The sequence below is a fragment of the Scyliorhinus torazame genome, chromosome 4 (genome assembly GCF_047496885.1).
Source record: "Scyliorhinus torazame isolate Kashiwa2021f chromosome 4, sScyTor2.1, whole genome shotgun sequence".
NCBI lineage: Eukaryota > Metazoa > Chordata > Chondrichthyes > Carcharhiniformes > Scyliorhinidae > Scyliorhinus > Scyliorhinus torazame.
The window spans coordinates 354,998,594-355,015,258 of NC_092710.1; the positions used below are offsets into that span (position 1 = coordinate 354,998,594).

Below are 16,665 nucleotides of genomic sequence, written 5' to 3' on the forward strand. Positions count from 1 at the left end.
TATCAAATGATGCCACCACAAGGTTTTACCGGGTATCGATCAAAGACCAAACAACCAATTAGTTAGTTCAAGTCCAATGATAGTTTATTTACACTCAAGAATTACTTCGACATGCAACATAAAACACTACAAACTAAATTACACCTAACACGACAACAACCTGTACTTAACTTCAGGCACCCAGCTTTATGCAGAGGAACAAGGCCTTTGTTCAGATCTTGCGTAGCTGGGTCTGGCGAAGTGACTTCTTTTCTGCTGCGCTCATCCGTCTGGTCGCGATCATTGGTCTTGAACTTGTCTTCTGGTCGTGATGCTGCACTCGGTTTTCGGCGTAGTTCGGGGCCAAGAGAGACCGAGCGCCGGGGCCAAGAGAGACTGAACACATGGCAGTGTCTCTCTTTATCCTTCTGGGGTTTCGCGCTCTTTTGGGTGGTCCTTAGCTTTGCACCCAATAATTCGGCAGGCTTCGATTACTGCCTTCGATTTTGGCCAATAAAGGGGCGGGTGCCTTGATGGCGGGGCGTGTCCTGAGCGGTCATTGACCTTGGCTTTTTGGGCTCCCTGAGCAAAGGGAGTGGTGCCGATGAGTCTGTTTCTGTATCTGTTACCTGAGTACAGGTCTTTTGTTCTGGGGAAATGGGCCATTAGAATGCAAGGTAGCTGGGGGTTTCGAAAGCGTCTAGTTATCTGAGTTGCCAATATACATAAGCTCTGAGCGTCTGAGTCTTGGGTTGATCAGTTTTCCCATGGTCCTTTGCAGGTGGCCATATTTCCCAGGATCCTTTGTTAGTCCCAGATTGCTACACTCCAAAGTCGGGGGTTTGGGAGGAGAGGGGTGGTGGAAGGGGGAGGCGTGGAAGTGACGAATAAGGGTAGGAAAACCAAGGAATGGAGAACCGTGAGTTTGAGTAATTCCATGGACCATGAGAGTCAGGGTTTATGCTTGTGGGGGGGGGGGTGGGGGGGGGGGGGGGGGGGGGGGAGATGGTTATATTATTGTGGGTTTTTTTGTGTTTGTTGAATCTCTTTGTTTCAAAATGATAAAATTACAAATGCCTTAATAAAATATTTTCGAAAAAAAAATTAAACCGCAGTTGTCCAAATGACGATCAATTTTATCTCAAATTATTGTTTGTAGAAGCTTCCCCACTACTGAGGGTAAACTGATTGGCCTATAATTGCTGTGCTTTTGAACAAGGGCGTAAAGTTTGCAAATCTCAGACGGCCTCACTACGCAAAGAGTAGTGAGGCCGTCGCAAAGAGTAGTGAGGCCGTGGAATGCCCTACCTGCTACAGTAGTGAACTCGCCAACATTGAGGGCATTTAAAAGTTTATTGGATAAACATATGGATGATAATGGCATAGTGTAGGTTAGATGGCTTTTGTTTCGGTGCAACATCGTGGGCCGAAGGGCCTGTACTGCGCTGTATTAAAAAAAAAAAAAAAACGAAGAATGGAAAATTGGAGTTTGTCTCAATAATTTCCACTCTTTCTTCCTTTAGTATCTTTGGATGCATCCCATATGGCCCTGTAACCTCATCAACTATTAAGCATAGACATCCTGCAGAATGCCTCCTCTTTATAATTTTTAAACCCTTCATGTGTCTGAACTACCATCTCTTTAACCATGATCTGTGCAGCATCTTCCTCCACGGTGAACGCAGATACAAAGTACTGATGCGCTCCCTGCCCCAATGATCTTTCTGGCCCACTAACCAGGCCCACTCTTTTTAACCACCTATTTATTATTCAAATGGCTAGGGGTGATTTTGGATTCTCTTTTATGTAAGCTGGCAGTCTCTTTTCACACTCTGTCTTTGCTTCTCTTTTTGCTTTTTGTAAATTCCCTTCTGAACTATATGTAGTCTGGTTCTCAATTTGTCACAAACGCACTTTTTACTTCTTCATCTTAATTTCTATTTCTTTTGTCATCCAGGGAACTCTGGATTTGTTTGCCCCTACTTTTCACTTTCGTAGAAATCTTGACTGTACCTGGGTTATCTTTTCTTTAAAGGTAGCCTTTTGTTCAGTTACAATTTTTGCTGGCCAATTTTTGATTCCAATTGATCTGGGCCAGATCCATTTTTGCCCCATTGAAATTGGCTTTCCTGGACTTCCGGTGGCGGCTATGAGGGAGTAGGTTGCACATTTGGTGGCTCCTGTTTCGGTCGGACTGTTGGACCTTTTCCCCTGACTTTTTTGCGCTTTTGAGCGCGGAACTGGAAAGCAATAGTTACTCAGGCACAGGACCCATACAGAGTTGTATGGACCTAAGAAGCCGGAGGGACCGTAAACAGCAGAAGAAGTGGTCGAGTAAGGACACAGTGGAGGCTGTGAGAGAGACCAGCATGGTTGGTGTTCAGAGCAAGGAGCCGACAGCCCAGCCCACAATGCAGCAGCTGCTGCAGGCTATGTAGGAGGGCTTTCTGGCTTTGAAGTGTTACAACTTGGAGCCGCTTCAGAAGTCGATTGATCGGATGGGAAAAAAGGCTGGATGATCAGGCTGAGAAGCTCCAGCAGTTGGAGAAGTCAGTGGAGGAGCAGGCTGACTTTCAAACGGTGGCGGATGTGGAGATTCGGAAGCTGAGGGACCAGCAAAAAGTGCTTCTGGAAAGGCTGGATTGGATTGGATTTGTTTATTGTCACGTGTACCGAGGTACAGTGAAAAGTATTTTTCTGCGAGCAGCTCAACAGATCATTAAGTACATGAGAAGAAAAGGGAATAAAAGAAAATACATAATAGGGCAACACAACATATACAATGTAACTACATAAGCACTGGCATCGGGTGAAGCATACAGGGGTGTAGTGTTAATGAGGTCAGTCCATAAGAGGGTCATTTAGGAGTCTGGTGACAGTAGGGAAGAAGCTGTTTTTGAGTCTGTTCGTGCGTGTTCTCAGACTTCTGTATCTCCTGCCCGATGGAAGAAGTTGGAAGAGTGAGTAAGCCGGGTGGGAGGAATCTTTGATTATACTGCCCGCTTTCCCCAGGCAGCGGGAGGTGTAGATGGAGTAAATGGATGGGAGGCAGGTTTGTGTGATGGACTGGGCGGTGTTCCGGACTCTCGGAAGTTTCTTGCGGTCCTGGGCCGAGCAGTTGCCATTCCAGGCTGTGATGCAGCCTGATAGGATGCTTTCTATGGTGCATCTGTAAAAGTTGGTAAGAGTCAATGTGGACATGCCGAATTTCCTTAGTTTCCTGAGGAAGTATAGGCGCTGTTGTGCTTTCTTGGTGGTAGCGTCGACGTGGGTGGACCAGGACAGATCTTTGGAGATGTGCACCCCTAGGAATTTGAAACTGCTAACCATCTCCTCCTCGGCCCCGTTGATGCTGACAGGGGTGTGTACAGTACTTTGCTTCCTGAAGTCAATTACCAGCTCTTTAGTTTTGCTGGCATTGAGGGAGAGATTGTATATACCTCAATAAAATTAAAATTATTTGTTTTAAAAAAAAAAAGAAATTGGCTTTCCCCGAATAATTATTCTTCCTTCGGATTGTTTCTCGTCTTTTTTCGTAGCCAACCCACACCTTTTGATACAGTGACACTTCTCTAAATGTTCCACTACAGCCTCTTTATCCATTTAACTCCCCCCATTCCCAGAACCAGACCTAATCATAACTCCTTTACATTGGACTGGAACCCTCTGGCTGCGTAAAATTCTCCTGAATGGGTATGAGGAACTCTTGCCCCGATCTTCCCTTTACACTTGTACTATCCTGGTCTATCTTCTGATAATTAAAGTGCTCCATCATAACTGATCGATGATTCTTGAATCTCTTTGTAAATTCCTTGCAAATTTGTTCCTCTATATTTTCCCACTATTTAGTGGCCGATGACTATATTGAGCACTGTAATTGCACTGTTTTTGTTCCTTGGCTCTAGCCTAATGATTTAAGAAAACACGGGTGCTCTGGTTTCCTCCTACAGTCCGAAAATGTGCCAGTTAGGTGAGGTTTACTGGGTTTAATTGCCCCTTAGTACCAAAAAGGTTAGGTGGGGTTTACTGGGTTACGTGGATAGGCTGGAGGCATGGGCTGGAGGTAGGGTGCTCTTTCCAAGGGCCGGTGCAGACTCGATGGGCTGAATGGTCTCCTTCTGCACTAGATTCTATGATTCTATTCAGGACATTTTCATTTTATATAAGACCATAAGAAATAGTAGCAGAATTCGGCCATCCAGCCCATCTAGTCTGCTCCGCCATTCAATCATGGCTGATATTTTTGTCAGATTGTCAGGGCCTGAATCGGTCGGGACCGGGCCCGTTTTACGCCGTCGTGAACCTCGATGGCGTTCACGACGGCGCGGCCACTTCGGCGCGGGAGTGGAGAATCCCGCCCAGAGTCTTGCTCCATGAAGATGACTTGCTCCTTTATATAACAGACCCGTTGGGGAATTGCAGGAATTATGGGGATACTGGAGGAATTTGGTTGGTTCTCCGGTTACAAACTGAAAATAGGCAAACTGAATTCGGGCAGCACGGTAGCATTGTGGATAGCACAATTGCTTCACAGCTCTAGGGTCCCAGGTTCGATTCCGGCTTAATAACATAAGAACTAGGAACAGGAGTAGGCCAACTGGCCCCTCGAGCCTGCTCCGCCATTTAATGAGATAATGGCTGATCTTTGTGGACTCAGCTCCACTCTCCGGCATGTACACCATATCCCCGAATCTCTTTATTCTTTAGAAAGGCACCTATCTTTTTCTTAAAAACGTTGAAAGAAGGAGCCTCAACTGCTTCACTGGGCAAGGAATTCCAGAGGTTCACAACCCTTTGGGTGAAGAGGTTTCTCCTACACTCCGTCCTAAATCTACCTCCCCTTATTTTGAGGCTATGCCCCCTAGTTCTGCTTTCCCCGACCAGTGGAAACAACCTGCCCTCATCTATCCTATCTATTCCTTTCATAATTTTATATGTCTCAATAAGATCCCCCCGCATCCTTCTAAACTCCAATGAGTACAGTCCCAGTCTACTCAACCTCTCGTCATAATCTAATCCCCTCAACTCTGGGATTGACCTAGTGAATCTCCTCTGCACTCCCTCCAGTGCCAATATGTCCTTTCTCAGGTAAGGAGACCAAAACTGAACACAATACTCCAGATGCGGCCTCACCAACACCCTATACAATTGCAGCATAACCTCCCTAGTCTTGAACTCCATTCCTCTAGCAATGAAAGACAAAACTCGATTAGCCTTTTTAAAAAAAAAATAATTTTTATTAAAGGTTTTCATAAAATATCAATAACAAAATGAGAAAGAAAAAAGAACCCAACAGGGTTAAGTACAAAACACAATCTAAAAAAGCAACCCCCCAAACCCCCCCCCCCCCCCGTACCTAAATAATAAACTAACATTAACACCCCGATTTAACACAACAGGTGTATACACCCCCTCAGACCCTTCCAGTGTAAATAACATAAACAAAAATAAAGTAACCCCCCCCCGAGCTGCTGCTGCCATTGACCAATGTCTATCGTTCTGCCAGACAGTCTAAGAACGGTTGCCACCACCTAAAGAACCCTTGTACCGACCCTCTCAAGGCGAATTTCACCCTCTCCAATTTAATGAACCCTGCCATATCGCTGATCCAGGATTCCACGCTTGGGGGCCTCGTATCTTTCCACTGAAGGAGAATCCTTCGCCGGGCTACCAGGGACGCAAAGGCCAGAATTCCGGCCTCTTTCGCCTCCTGCACTCCCGGCTCCTCTGCCACCCCAGTGAGCCCCCAGCCCCGTTTGACCCTGGATCCTACCACCCTCGACACCGTCCTCGCTACGCCCTTCCAAAATTCCTCCAGCGCTGGGCATGCCCAGAACATATGGGTGTGATTTGCTGGGCTCCCTGAGCACCTAACACACCTGTCCTCACCCCCAAAGAACCTGCTCATCCTTGTCCCGGTCATGTGTGTCCTGTGCAGCACCTTAAACTGTATGCGGCTGAGCCTCGCGCATGAAGAGGAAGAGTTCACCCTCCCTAGGGCATCTGCCCACGTCCCCTCTTCGATCTCCTCTCCCAACTCCTCCTCCCACTTACCTTTCAACTCCACCACCGAGGCCTCCTCCTCTTGCATCACCTGGTAAGTTTCCGAGATCTTCCCCACTCCCACCCACCCCCCCGAGAGCACCCTGTCCTGTACTGTGTGTGGCAGTAGCCGTGGGAATTCCACCACCTGCCGTCTGGCAAACGCCCTTACCTGTAAGTACCTGAAGGTGTTCCCCTTGGGGAGCCCGTACTTCTCCTCCAGCTCACCCAAGCTCACGAACTTCCCGTCCACAAACAGGTCCTCCAACTTTCGTATGCCTGCCCTGTGCCACCTCGAAAACCCTCCACCTGTTCTTCCTGGGGCGAACCGGTGGTTCCCCTGTAATGGGGTCCACGCGAGGCCCTAACTTCCCCCCTATGCCGCCTCCACTGCCCCCAAATTTTGAGGGCCGCCACCACCACCGGGCTCGTGGTATACCTCCTTGGAGGGAGCGGCAGCGGTGCCGTTGCCAGCGCCCCCAGACTCGTACCCACACAGGACGCCGTCTCCAGCCTCTTCCATGCAGCCCCTCCCCCTCCATCACCCACTTGCGCACCATTGTCGCATTGGCGGCCCAGTAGTACCCACAGAGGTTGGGCAGCGCCAGCCCCCACTATCTCTACTCCGCTCCAGGAACATCCTTCTCACCCTCAGAGTCCCTCGCGCCCACACAAACCCCATTATACTCCTGTTAACCCGCCTGAAAAAAGCCTTCGGGATAAACACGGGGAGGCACTGGAACAGGAACAAAAACCTTGGGAGCACCGTCATTTTGATTGACTGCAAACCCCCCCTCCCCCCCCGGCTAGGACCCATCCTAGCTAGTTTACTCCCCCCATTGCACTTCCGCAAGTCAGCTGACTCTTGCTGACCCCGGCCACTCCCGCCTCCCCTTCAACTCCTCCCATTGTGTGGCACACCCTCCTCTCCCGCTCCCCATTTACAGGCTCTCCCCCTCCGTTCTAAGCGCGGGAAACAATCCTCGCTTCCCCGCCGCCCCCAGTCTTCGGCGCGGGAAACAAATCCCGCGCTCTCCGCCTACCAGGCCCCGCCACCAACCAAAACAGTGCCCAATCCACCCTCCCCAACCCGAAAGAGAAAAACACCAGAGAAAAAGAAACCCAAAATAATGCAAAGGCCCCCCCCCCCCCCCCCCCCCCCCCCCCCCCCCGCCCGAACCAAAAATAGGCATAACATATCCACCACAGTGCCCAATCGCCCATCCCGACCCTCAGTCTGTGTCCAGCTTCTCGGCCTGAACAAAGGCCCACGCCTCCTCCGGAGACTCAAAATAATGGTGCCGGTCCTTGTAGGTCGTGTCTCGTCAGCTGCAACATGCCAAACTTCACCCCCTTCCTGTGCAGCACCGCCTTCGCTCGATTGTACCCGGCCCTCCTCTTCGCCACCTCCGCACTCCAGTCCTGGTATATCCGAACCTCCGCGTTCTCCCACCTGCTGCTCCACTCCTTCTTGGCCCACCTGAGCACACACTCCCGATCGACGAACCGATGGAACCGCACCAGCACCGCCTGCGGAGGCACGTTAGCCTTGGGCCTCCTCGCCAACACTCTATGGGCCCCTTCCAGCTCCAGGGGCCCCTGGAAGGACCCCGCTCCCATCAGCGAGTTTAACATGGTGACCACATAGGCCCCCACGTCCGGTCCCTCCAGCCCCTCCGGGAGGCCCAGTATCCGCAGATTCTTCCGCCTCGACGGATTCTCCATCTCCTCGAACCGCTCCTGCCATTTCTTGTGGAGCGCCTCGTGCGCCTCCACCTTTACCGCCAGGGCTAAGATCTCGTCCTCATTGTCAGAGATCTTTTGTTGAGCCTCTCGGATCGCCACCCCCTGGGCCGTCTGTGTCTCCAGCAGCTTATCAATAGACGCCTTCATCGGCTCTAGCAGGTCCGTTTTAATCTCTCTGAGGCAGCGCTGGATACCCTCCTGTTGCTCCTCCGCCCACTGCCTCCACGCTGCCTGGTCTCCGCCCGCCGCCATTTTGTCCTTCTTCCCTCCCTTCTTCTGGTCCACCACCACCTTTTTTGTCACCCCGCTCCTAGTTAAAGCCATATACTGACGGGGAACTATTATTAACTCCTTCCCACACCGGGAAACATCGAAAAAGTGCCCTTGGGGGCCCTGAAAAGAGCCCAAAAATCTCGAGAGGGAATCCTTTTGGCAGTGTTCGCTTCATCAATCTGCCCCAAAATGTCCGTGGAAACTCCTGAAAAAGGTCTAAGTGTCCGTTCCAGACGGGAGCTGCCGAATGCGTGACCTACTCCTCCATGGCCGCCACCGGAAGCCTCGTCCCCGCTTCTTCAGTGGCCCTGGTGAGATCTTTTCACAGTTGTTCCCTCTGCTGTTAGAATTCACTTTTGATAAAGGTCCTCAGGTCAGTTTGCAGCTTTAAGCTTGCCCTTCCCCCGCCTGCATGCTGGAAGGGGCCCTGTTTATCCTGTTGCAGCCAAATCTTCCACTGCTTCTGCCGGGCCTGGCAGCCAAAAGACACAACACTCCTGGGGGACACCGTCAGGGGAGTGTTGCAGTCCTCTTGCCACACCGGGAAATGTCAAACAAATGCCGTGGGGGCCCTGTAAAAGAGCCCAAAAGTCCGTTCCAAGCGGGAGCTACCGAATATGCGACCTAGCTCTGCATAGCCGCACCCGGAAGTCCGATTAGCCTTCTTAATCACCTGTTGCACCTGCACACCAACTTTTTGCGACTCGTGCACCAGCACACCCAGGTCCCTCTGCACAGCAGCATGTTTTAACATCTTACCATTTAAATAATAATCCATTCTGCTGTTATTCCTCCCAAAATGGATAGCCTCACACCTGACAACATTGAATTCCATCTACCAGACCCTAGCCCATTCACCTAACCTATCCAAATCCTTCTGCAGACTTCCGGTATCCTCTACCCTTTTTGCTTTACCACTCATCTTAGTGTCGTCTGCAAACTTTGACACATTGCACTTGGTCCCCAACTCCAAATCGTCTATGTAAATTGTGAACAACTGCGGGCCCAACACTGATCCTTGAGGGACCCCACTCGTTACAGGTTGCCAACCAGAGAAACACCCATTTATCCCCACTCTCTGCTTTCTGTTAGTTAACCAATCCTCTACCCATGCTACCACTTTACCCTCAATGCCATGCATCTTTAGTTTATGCAGCAACCTTTTGCGTGGCACCTTGTCAAAAGCTTTCTGGAAATCCAGATATACCACATCCATTGGCTCCCCGTTATCTACGGCACTGGTAGCGTCCTCAAAAAATTCTACCAAATTAGTCAGACACGACCTACCCTTTGTAAACCCATGCTGCGTCTGCCCAATGGGACAATTTCCCTCCAAGTGCCCCGCTATTTCCTCAATGATAGATTCCAGCATTTTCCCTACAACCGAAGTTAAGCTTACCGGCCTATAATTACCCGCTTTCTGCCGACCTCCTTTTTTAAACAGTGGTGTCACGTTTGCTACTTTCCAATCCTCTGGGACCACCCCAGAGTCTAGTGAATTTTGATAAATTATCACTAGTGCGTTTACAATTTTCCTAGCCATCTCTTTTAGCACTCTGGGATGCATCCCATCAGGGCCAGGAGACTTGTCTACCTTTAGCCCCATTAGCTTCCAAGAGGATCCCGAACTATGAGATCATTAATCAATCCTGCCTCATTACACAGGACCAGATCTAGGACCGCTTGTAGGTTCCATTACATACTGTTCCAGGAAATTATCCCGGGCACATTCTATAAACTCCTCCTCAAGGCTGCCTTTACCAACCTGGTTCTGAGCCAGTTTACTTTCATAGTCAACCTTACTCTTCTTTATGGCTTTTTTAGTAGCTTTCTGTTGTCCCCTAAAGACTTCCCAGTCCTCTAGTCTCCCACTAATTTTTGCCATTTGGGTCACTATCTGTGCGGAGTCAGCACATCCTCCCCGTGTGTGCGTGGGGTTCCACCGGGTGGTCCGGTTTCCTCCCACAGTCCAAAGATGTGCAGGGTAGGTAGATTGGCCATGATAAATTGCCCTTAGTGTCCAAAATTGCCCTTAGTGTTGGGTGGGGTTACTGGGTTATGGGGATAGGGTGGAGGTGTTGACCTTGGGGAGGGTGTTCTTTCCAAGAGCCGGTGCAGACTCGATGGGCTGAATGGCCTCCTTCTGCACTGTAAATTCTATGATAAGAGTGAGGTTTTTGTGATCCAGGGGGCAGGAGAGGAGACTGAGGGAGATGCCGTTCAAAATGGTGGGAGGGAGTTTATAGGTACCTGGGGATTCAAGTGGCAAGGGACTGGGGTCAGCTACATAAACTAAATTTGGGCAGGTTGATTGAGCAAATAAAAGGATACATCCGGAGTTGTGACGTGCTCTCGCTGTCACTGGCGGGCAGAGTACTGACTGTGAAAATGACAGCCCTCCCTAGATTGCTGTTCATGTTTCATTGTCTTCCAATCTTAATCCCCAAGACATTTTTTAGGAAGCTGAATGCGCCGATCTCTGGTTTTATATGGCCGGGAGAGCCCCGAGGGTGAAGAAGGTCCTTCTTGAACGGGGGCATGGGGAGGAGAGCTTGGCCCTTCCGAACTTTATTAATTCCGACTGGGCGGCTAATATATCGATGGTTAGGAAATGGGTAGTGGGGAAATGAAAATGAAAATCACTTATTGTCACAAGTAGGCTTCAAATGAAGTTACTGTGAAAAGCCCCTAGTCCCCACATTCCGGCACCTGTTTGGGGAGGCTGGTACGGAAGAGATCGGTGTGGGAGTGAGTGGAGGTGGCATCTTGTAAGAGCATGAGTCTGAAGGCTTTGTTAACCGCACCTCTGCTGTTCTCGCCGGCGCGGTACTGCACAAGCCCAGTGGTAGTGGTAGCCCTGAGAGTGTGGGGGCAATTGAGGCAGCACATGAAACTGGAGGGGGACTTGGTGTAGTCACCGATCTGTGATAACCATCGGTTCGCTCCGGGGGAGCTGGACGAGGGCTTCAGGAGGTGGCAGAAGGCAGGGATTGAGAGATTTGGGGACCTCTTTATGGAGGAGGATTTCCCGAGCCTGGAGGAGCTAGAGGAGGAGTTTGGATTACCAGGTGGGAGTGGGTTCCAGTACCTGCAGGTTAAAGGATTTTGGCTGGAGGCAAGTCCCGAGCTTTCCTCGTCTCCCACTAAGGGGACTACAGGATAAAGTGTTGTCCAAAACAGGGGTTGGGGAGGAAAGGGTCTCGGAAATATATAAGGAACTGATTGAGTGGGAAGGGGTCCCAATTGGGGAGGTGAAGAGGAAGTGGAAGGAAGAGCTGGGAGGAGAGTTGGAAGGCGGGTATGGGAGAAGGCCTTGAGGAAAGTCAATGCACCTTCATCGTGTGCCAGGCTCAGCCTGATCCAGTTCAAGGTGGTCAACAGGGCTCATATTTATGACTGTGGCCCGGATGAGTAGGTTTTTTGAGGAGGTGGAGGACTGGTTTGGGCGGTGTGGGGGAAGCCCGGTGAATCATGTACACATGCTTTGGGCGTGTCGGAGGCTGAGGGGATTCTGGCAGGGATTTTCAGATGTCATGTCAGAGGCCCTGGAAGGGAGGGTGACTCCGAACCCAGAGATGGCAATATTTGGAGTGTCAGAAGACCCGGGAGCAGAGAGACCGACATTTTGCCTTTGCCTCCCTGGTGGCCCGGAGACGGATTTTGCTGGGATGGAGGGACTTGAAGTCTCCAAAGTCGTGTGTTTGGGTCAGTGACATGGCAGGGTTTCTCAGGCTAGAGAAAATTAAGTTCGCCTTGAAGGGTTCATTACAGGGATTCATTGGGAGGTGGCAAATTAACCGGCAAGGAAAATTGACCGTCAGCAAGGGGTTGGGGAATGGGGGGGAAGGGGAGGCATGGAAGTGATGATTAAGGGCAGGGAATCTAATGTATGGGTAGTTATGGTTTTAGGGCTGGGGAGGGGGAGGTGGGGGTGGGGGGGGGGGGGGGGAAGAGTTTGGTGTGTTATTGTGGGGTTTTTGCGTGTTTTGGATCTCTCTTGGTTAAAATGTTAAATTGTTAAAATTATAAATGCCTCAATAAAATATTTTCCAAAAAAAATCTACACCCTTTGTTTTTTTTCATATCATTATTTTTTTCCTTCCTCATTGTATCAGTTGTATCAGTTCTTTTTTTCAAATGAAGTTTTAACACATGATCAAGCCAACACAGGATTGGCCATAATCATTTTAGATATCCCAAACTCCAATCAATCTTATTGAATTAAATGATCCTATTCTTACATGTGCGAATTTGTATCCGGATTAAAATTCCCATATACTGATCAAAAATATCCTGGAATCATGCCTCTGGCCAGAAAAACAGGTTTTTGTCAACTGTTTGACTTAAACCACTTAAACTAGGATCTCAAAGATTACAATTTCAGAAAGAAAACATCCATTCATGAAACAGACACACACAAATGTCATTCATACACAAGCAGCGAAACATATCAAGTGCTTTGAAACAATAAACAAGATGAATTATGTAAATGTCTTTGCAGTTTCTTTTCTAAACTTCAGGTATCTATAATTAAAAACTCAAGGTTAATTCCCTTGAAAGATAAACCTTAATGATAACATGACTCTACGAACCTCCACATAAATAAAAGCAACACATCTATTCTTCTGCTCATAAAGTTCAATCATCAGACTTCTCTCGCTGCTACAGATTCTTAAAGAAACAAAGCACTGCGAGCACACACTCTTGGCTAAAAAAAAAAACAAGATCCTGCACACTTCTTCATTATAAGACTTAAATTATTTATTGAATTCATTTAACTTTCTCTTTTCATTTAAGCCAATCTTCAACAACTGATTTTATAGGCATCACCTATCCTTTATTAAATCTCTTTTCACTAAACCGTTATGAACTACAAAACCTTTGTTCCCTAACGGGGGTGATGTGATAGCACAATAATATTCTCGCATTTGTTCCAAATTCCTATAGAGCGCGCTTAAAATCTCTACTTTTAGCAGTTGTCATTGAGTTTCCATAAATCCACAATTAAACCTTGTACGAAGTAATTTGTCTCTGGGCAATTTATAAACGAATTAATTGCATGCTGAAATAGTTAACTTTTGTGCTCCAATTAATTTTCCTTGTTGTGACATTTAAGAGGCGTCTTGACAAATACATGACTAGCATGGGAATAGAGGGAAACAGGCCCCAGAAGTGTAAAAGGTTTTAGTTTAGATGGGCAGCATGGTCAGCGCAGGCTTGGAGGGCTGAAGGGCCTGTTCTTGTGCTGTCCTTTTCTTTATTCTTTATCCTTTTTCCTTCAAACCGATTCAAATTCCGTCACTTAACCCAAGTTTGAAAGAAATCTTATCAGTTCACTTTTAACTTGTTTTGAAGAATTGAAGTTGGATCATCGCAAGTTTATAATCTGACCATGACCCAGAACAATACAAGCTTGTATATCATTTACCACCCAACTAATTATTTATTTTATCAATTTTGTTATATAATTTTTCTCTGTGCAGTAGTAAAGGGCACTGTTTCGACATTCCTTGTCTCGATATGTTCACATGGAACCACCATTTGAAAGGGGGCTATCTGTGCCAGAGTGGCTGCCTCTCCCTCTAAATCATCCGTGATGATTCTCCACTGCTGCTTCTGGAGCGGCAGTCATGGGGTTTATATTTTTTGTACGTACAGGCTCAGAATAATTACAACAGCTTTTGTCTGTCTTGTCACTAGCCTGAGCCTCCCTTCATTTCTTAGTGTGACTCACTTCAGTGACAGTTTTCCATCATAGCAGCAAGTATGACAGCTGTTATTTCAACTTTATTTTTACTCTGTCCTAACTATCAAACTTTTTGCTCGGTGCTGCCAGATGTTTTGGCTGCCATCGATTAGTCATTGGGGCCCTACCCTTTCCAGTCTTTTTTTGCGTGCGGCGGATAGCTTCTCTGCTCATCGGCGTGGTACAAAGGTCCGTCTTTGCCCACCCAATATTAGCGCGTACTCAGTGTTGTATGTGTTTGCCGCTTCCGGCTTTGCAGCTTTTTCCCCTGTTCAGGTCGTACAACTTATGTCTTCGACCGTCTGATACGTGATTCCTCTATCTACCGGGTGGTAAATAAAAACGTACTCACCCGCATAGGAAATGCATAATTCTGCCGAAGTCCTGTGGGCAATCCAACTTGCAGCACCAAATTCTGTAGGAGTGTTTTCGGAGACTGGGTATTGATCTGGCTTTAGCATGAGGAATCTCCCCACCTAATTGAGGTTCAGCTAACAAAAAGACTTGCAAATTCAGCAACTCTGGTTCAGACACTTTACTTTCCAAGCTTGGTCAACGTACGAGGATAAGTACCAAAGTGATTTGGATAAGTACCAAAGCCACGCTGCTTTACATGGTTTTAGGTTCAACAGTTATACAATTTCCAAAAGTCAGTAGCCCTGCCTCAGCTGGACTCTGTCCAATCCTTGTAGCTATAGTTATACCTTGACCAATGAAGTTTACTTTTGGCAGCATCGTAACTGTGTGATCAGCTCATGATGTCGTCATATTCTGTCCACTGTCCATCTTTTATTTTTCAAGCCCCTTGCATCCGCTGTCCTTTGCTCTCCCTTACTCCCATTTCATCTCATCATAATGCGGTTCCTAGCTGTACCATTATCCTGCCTGAGGAAGGTATGCCTGGGGTTGCTGATAAGAGCTGGTTCCTCGGGATGTGTTTCCGCTGACCACATTATTTCTGAATGATTCCGTCTTTCTTAGGAATATGGTCAAGTTGGCCAGCTTAAACCCCATCATACATTGTGGCCACTGCTTTTAGCAAGAGTTTAAAATGCTCGTTACTGCTCTGTTCTAAGAATACATGTTTAATGGTTAATAATTATTGCTAGATATATTTTCTGTGGTTTCAATCCTCAGTAAACTAACTTTCGTAGAGCAATTCTAGTGTTGTCCGAGCTATCTGGTTTTAAGGGATCTCATCTCAGGACCCCTCCCCCTTCATGTACACTGTGGAAGCTCTATGCTCCCTATCCACTATGGGAAGTTCTGTGTTCCCTATATGTACACTGTGGGAAGCTCTGTTTTCCCTCTGTCTACACTGGGAAGCTCTGTGGTCCCTATATGTACACCGTGGGAAGCTCTGTATTCCCTATATGTTCACTGTGGGAAGCTCTGTGTTCCATATCCACACTGGAAGGGTCTGTGCTACCCTGTACACTTGGAAGCTCTCTGTTCCCTGTACACTGTGGGAAGCTCTGTGTTCCCCATCCATTGTGGGAAGCTCTTGTGTTCCCTGTACACTGTGGGAAGCTCTGTGTTCCCTATACACTGTGGGATGCGGTGTGTTCCTTGTACACTGTTGGAAACGATGTGCTCCCTGTACACTACGGGAAGCTGTGTGCTCCCTGTACACAGTGGGAAGTGGTGCGCTCCCTGTACACAGTGGGAAGCGGTGTGCCCCTGTGCACCGTGGGAAGAGGTGCGCCCCATGTACACCGTGGGAAATAGTGTGCCCCCTGTACACCGTGGGAAGCAGTGTGCCCCCTGTACACCTTGGGAAGCGGTGTGCCCCCTGTACACCTTGGGAAGCGGTGTGCCCCCTGTACACCGTGGGAAGCGATGTGTCCCCTGTACACCGTGGGAAGTGGTGTGCCCCCTGTACACCGTGGGAAGCGGTGTGCCCCCTGTACACTGTGGGAGAGGAGATCCTGTGATGAAACCCCGTGACGATGTTGTCGGCAAATGAGGGAAGTGGAACCTCTGTCTTATGCTGTTGACTTGAAGTGATGAGTTCTATTACTTGATTTTCTTGGTAAAAGCTGGGTTCCATTTTCTTCTTTACCTGCTAACCTCTATCTTTTATTGATTTCACAGCTGATGTCTGAGATTCTTTTTGGAATGCGAGTAATAAAGTTCTACACCTGGGAGAACCATTTCATCAATAAGATTGCTAACTACAGGGAAAAAGAGCTGGGCCGTCTTAAAGTGATCAAGTATCTTGATGCAGTTTGTGTTTACATGTGGGCTGCCCTTCCTATAGTGATCTGCATTCTTACCTTTGTCACCTACGCTTTGCTGGGGCACCAGCTAACTGCTGCCAAGGTCAGTGATTTATTTCTTGGTGGAACTCACTGTTTCTTGGTTTTATTTGACATTTCTTCCCCAATTCTTTGTTCTTAGTGCAGGGCCTACTTCAGTTGCAGTGAAGTTGATGGCCTCGTCCACGAAACCAATAGTAGATTTGACTGGACTCCAGAATGTAAATCACACACATCAAACATGATGGTCTATTCATTTTAAATTTCCTCTACGCTCTTTTTACAGAAAAAAAGATAGTGTCTTTTTTTACAGAGCCAGTTGTCAATTAAATGGGTCAGAAACAAGTAATTTTTACCTAATGAATAGACAGCATAACATTGTAGAAGAGCCACTAATTAAGTGTTGTTTGATAAACCTGTCCAAGATGCAACTGCATGGATTGACTGAACCTCTTTCTGAAATGGCACAGTAAATTGCTCAGCTGTATTCAACAAGATGGCTTACCCCAAGATTCTCAAGAGCGATTAGAGGTGCACAAGGAAGGCTCACATCTTATAAATGAATGAAAATACAAGATGTAACATGATGGTGAACAAAGGTGTAGCATTTGAACGATGAAA

General features: G+C 47.9%; 1 protein-coding gene across 4 annotated transcripts in view; it reads left to right on the forward strand.

The window, feature by feature from the left end:
• abcc10 (ATP-binding cassette, sub-family C (CFTR/MRP), member 10) overlaps positions 1–16,665 on the forward strand; it is a 712,922-nt gene that overhangs the window by 83,633 nt on the left and 612,624 nt on the right. For all 4 annotated transcript variants that reach the window (XM_072500316.1, XM_072500319.1, XM_072500315.1 and 1 more), the window contains exon 4: positions 15,881–16,108. In XM_072500316.1, coding sequence (XP_072356417.1) covers positions 15,881–16,108 — 228 coding nt within the window. The remainder of the gene's footprint in view (positions 1–15,880; positions 16,109–16,665) is intronic.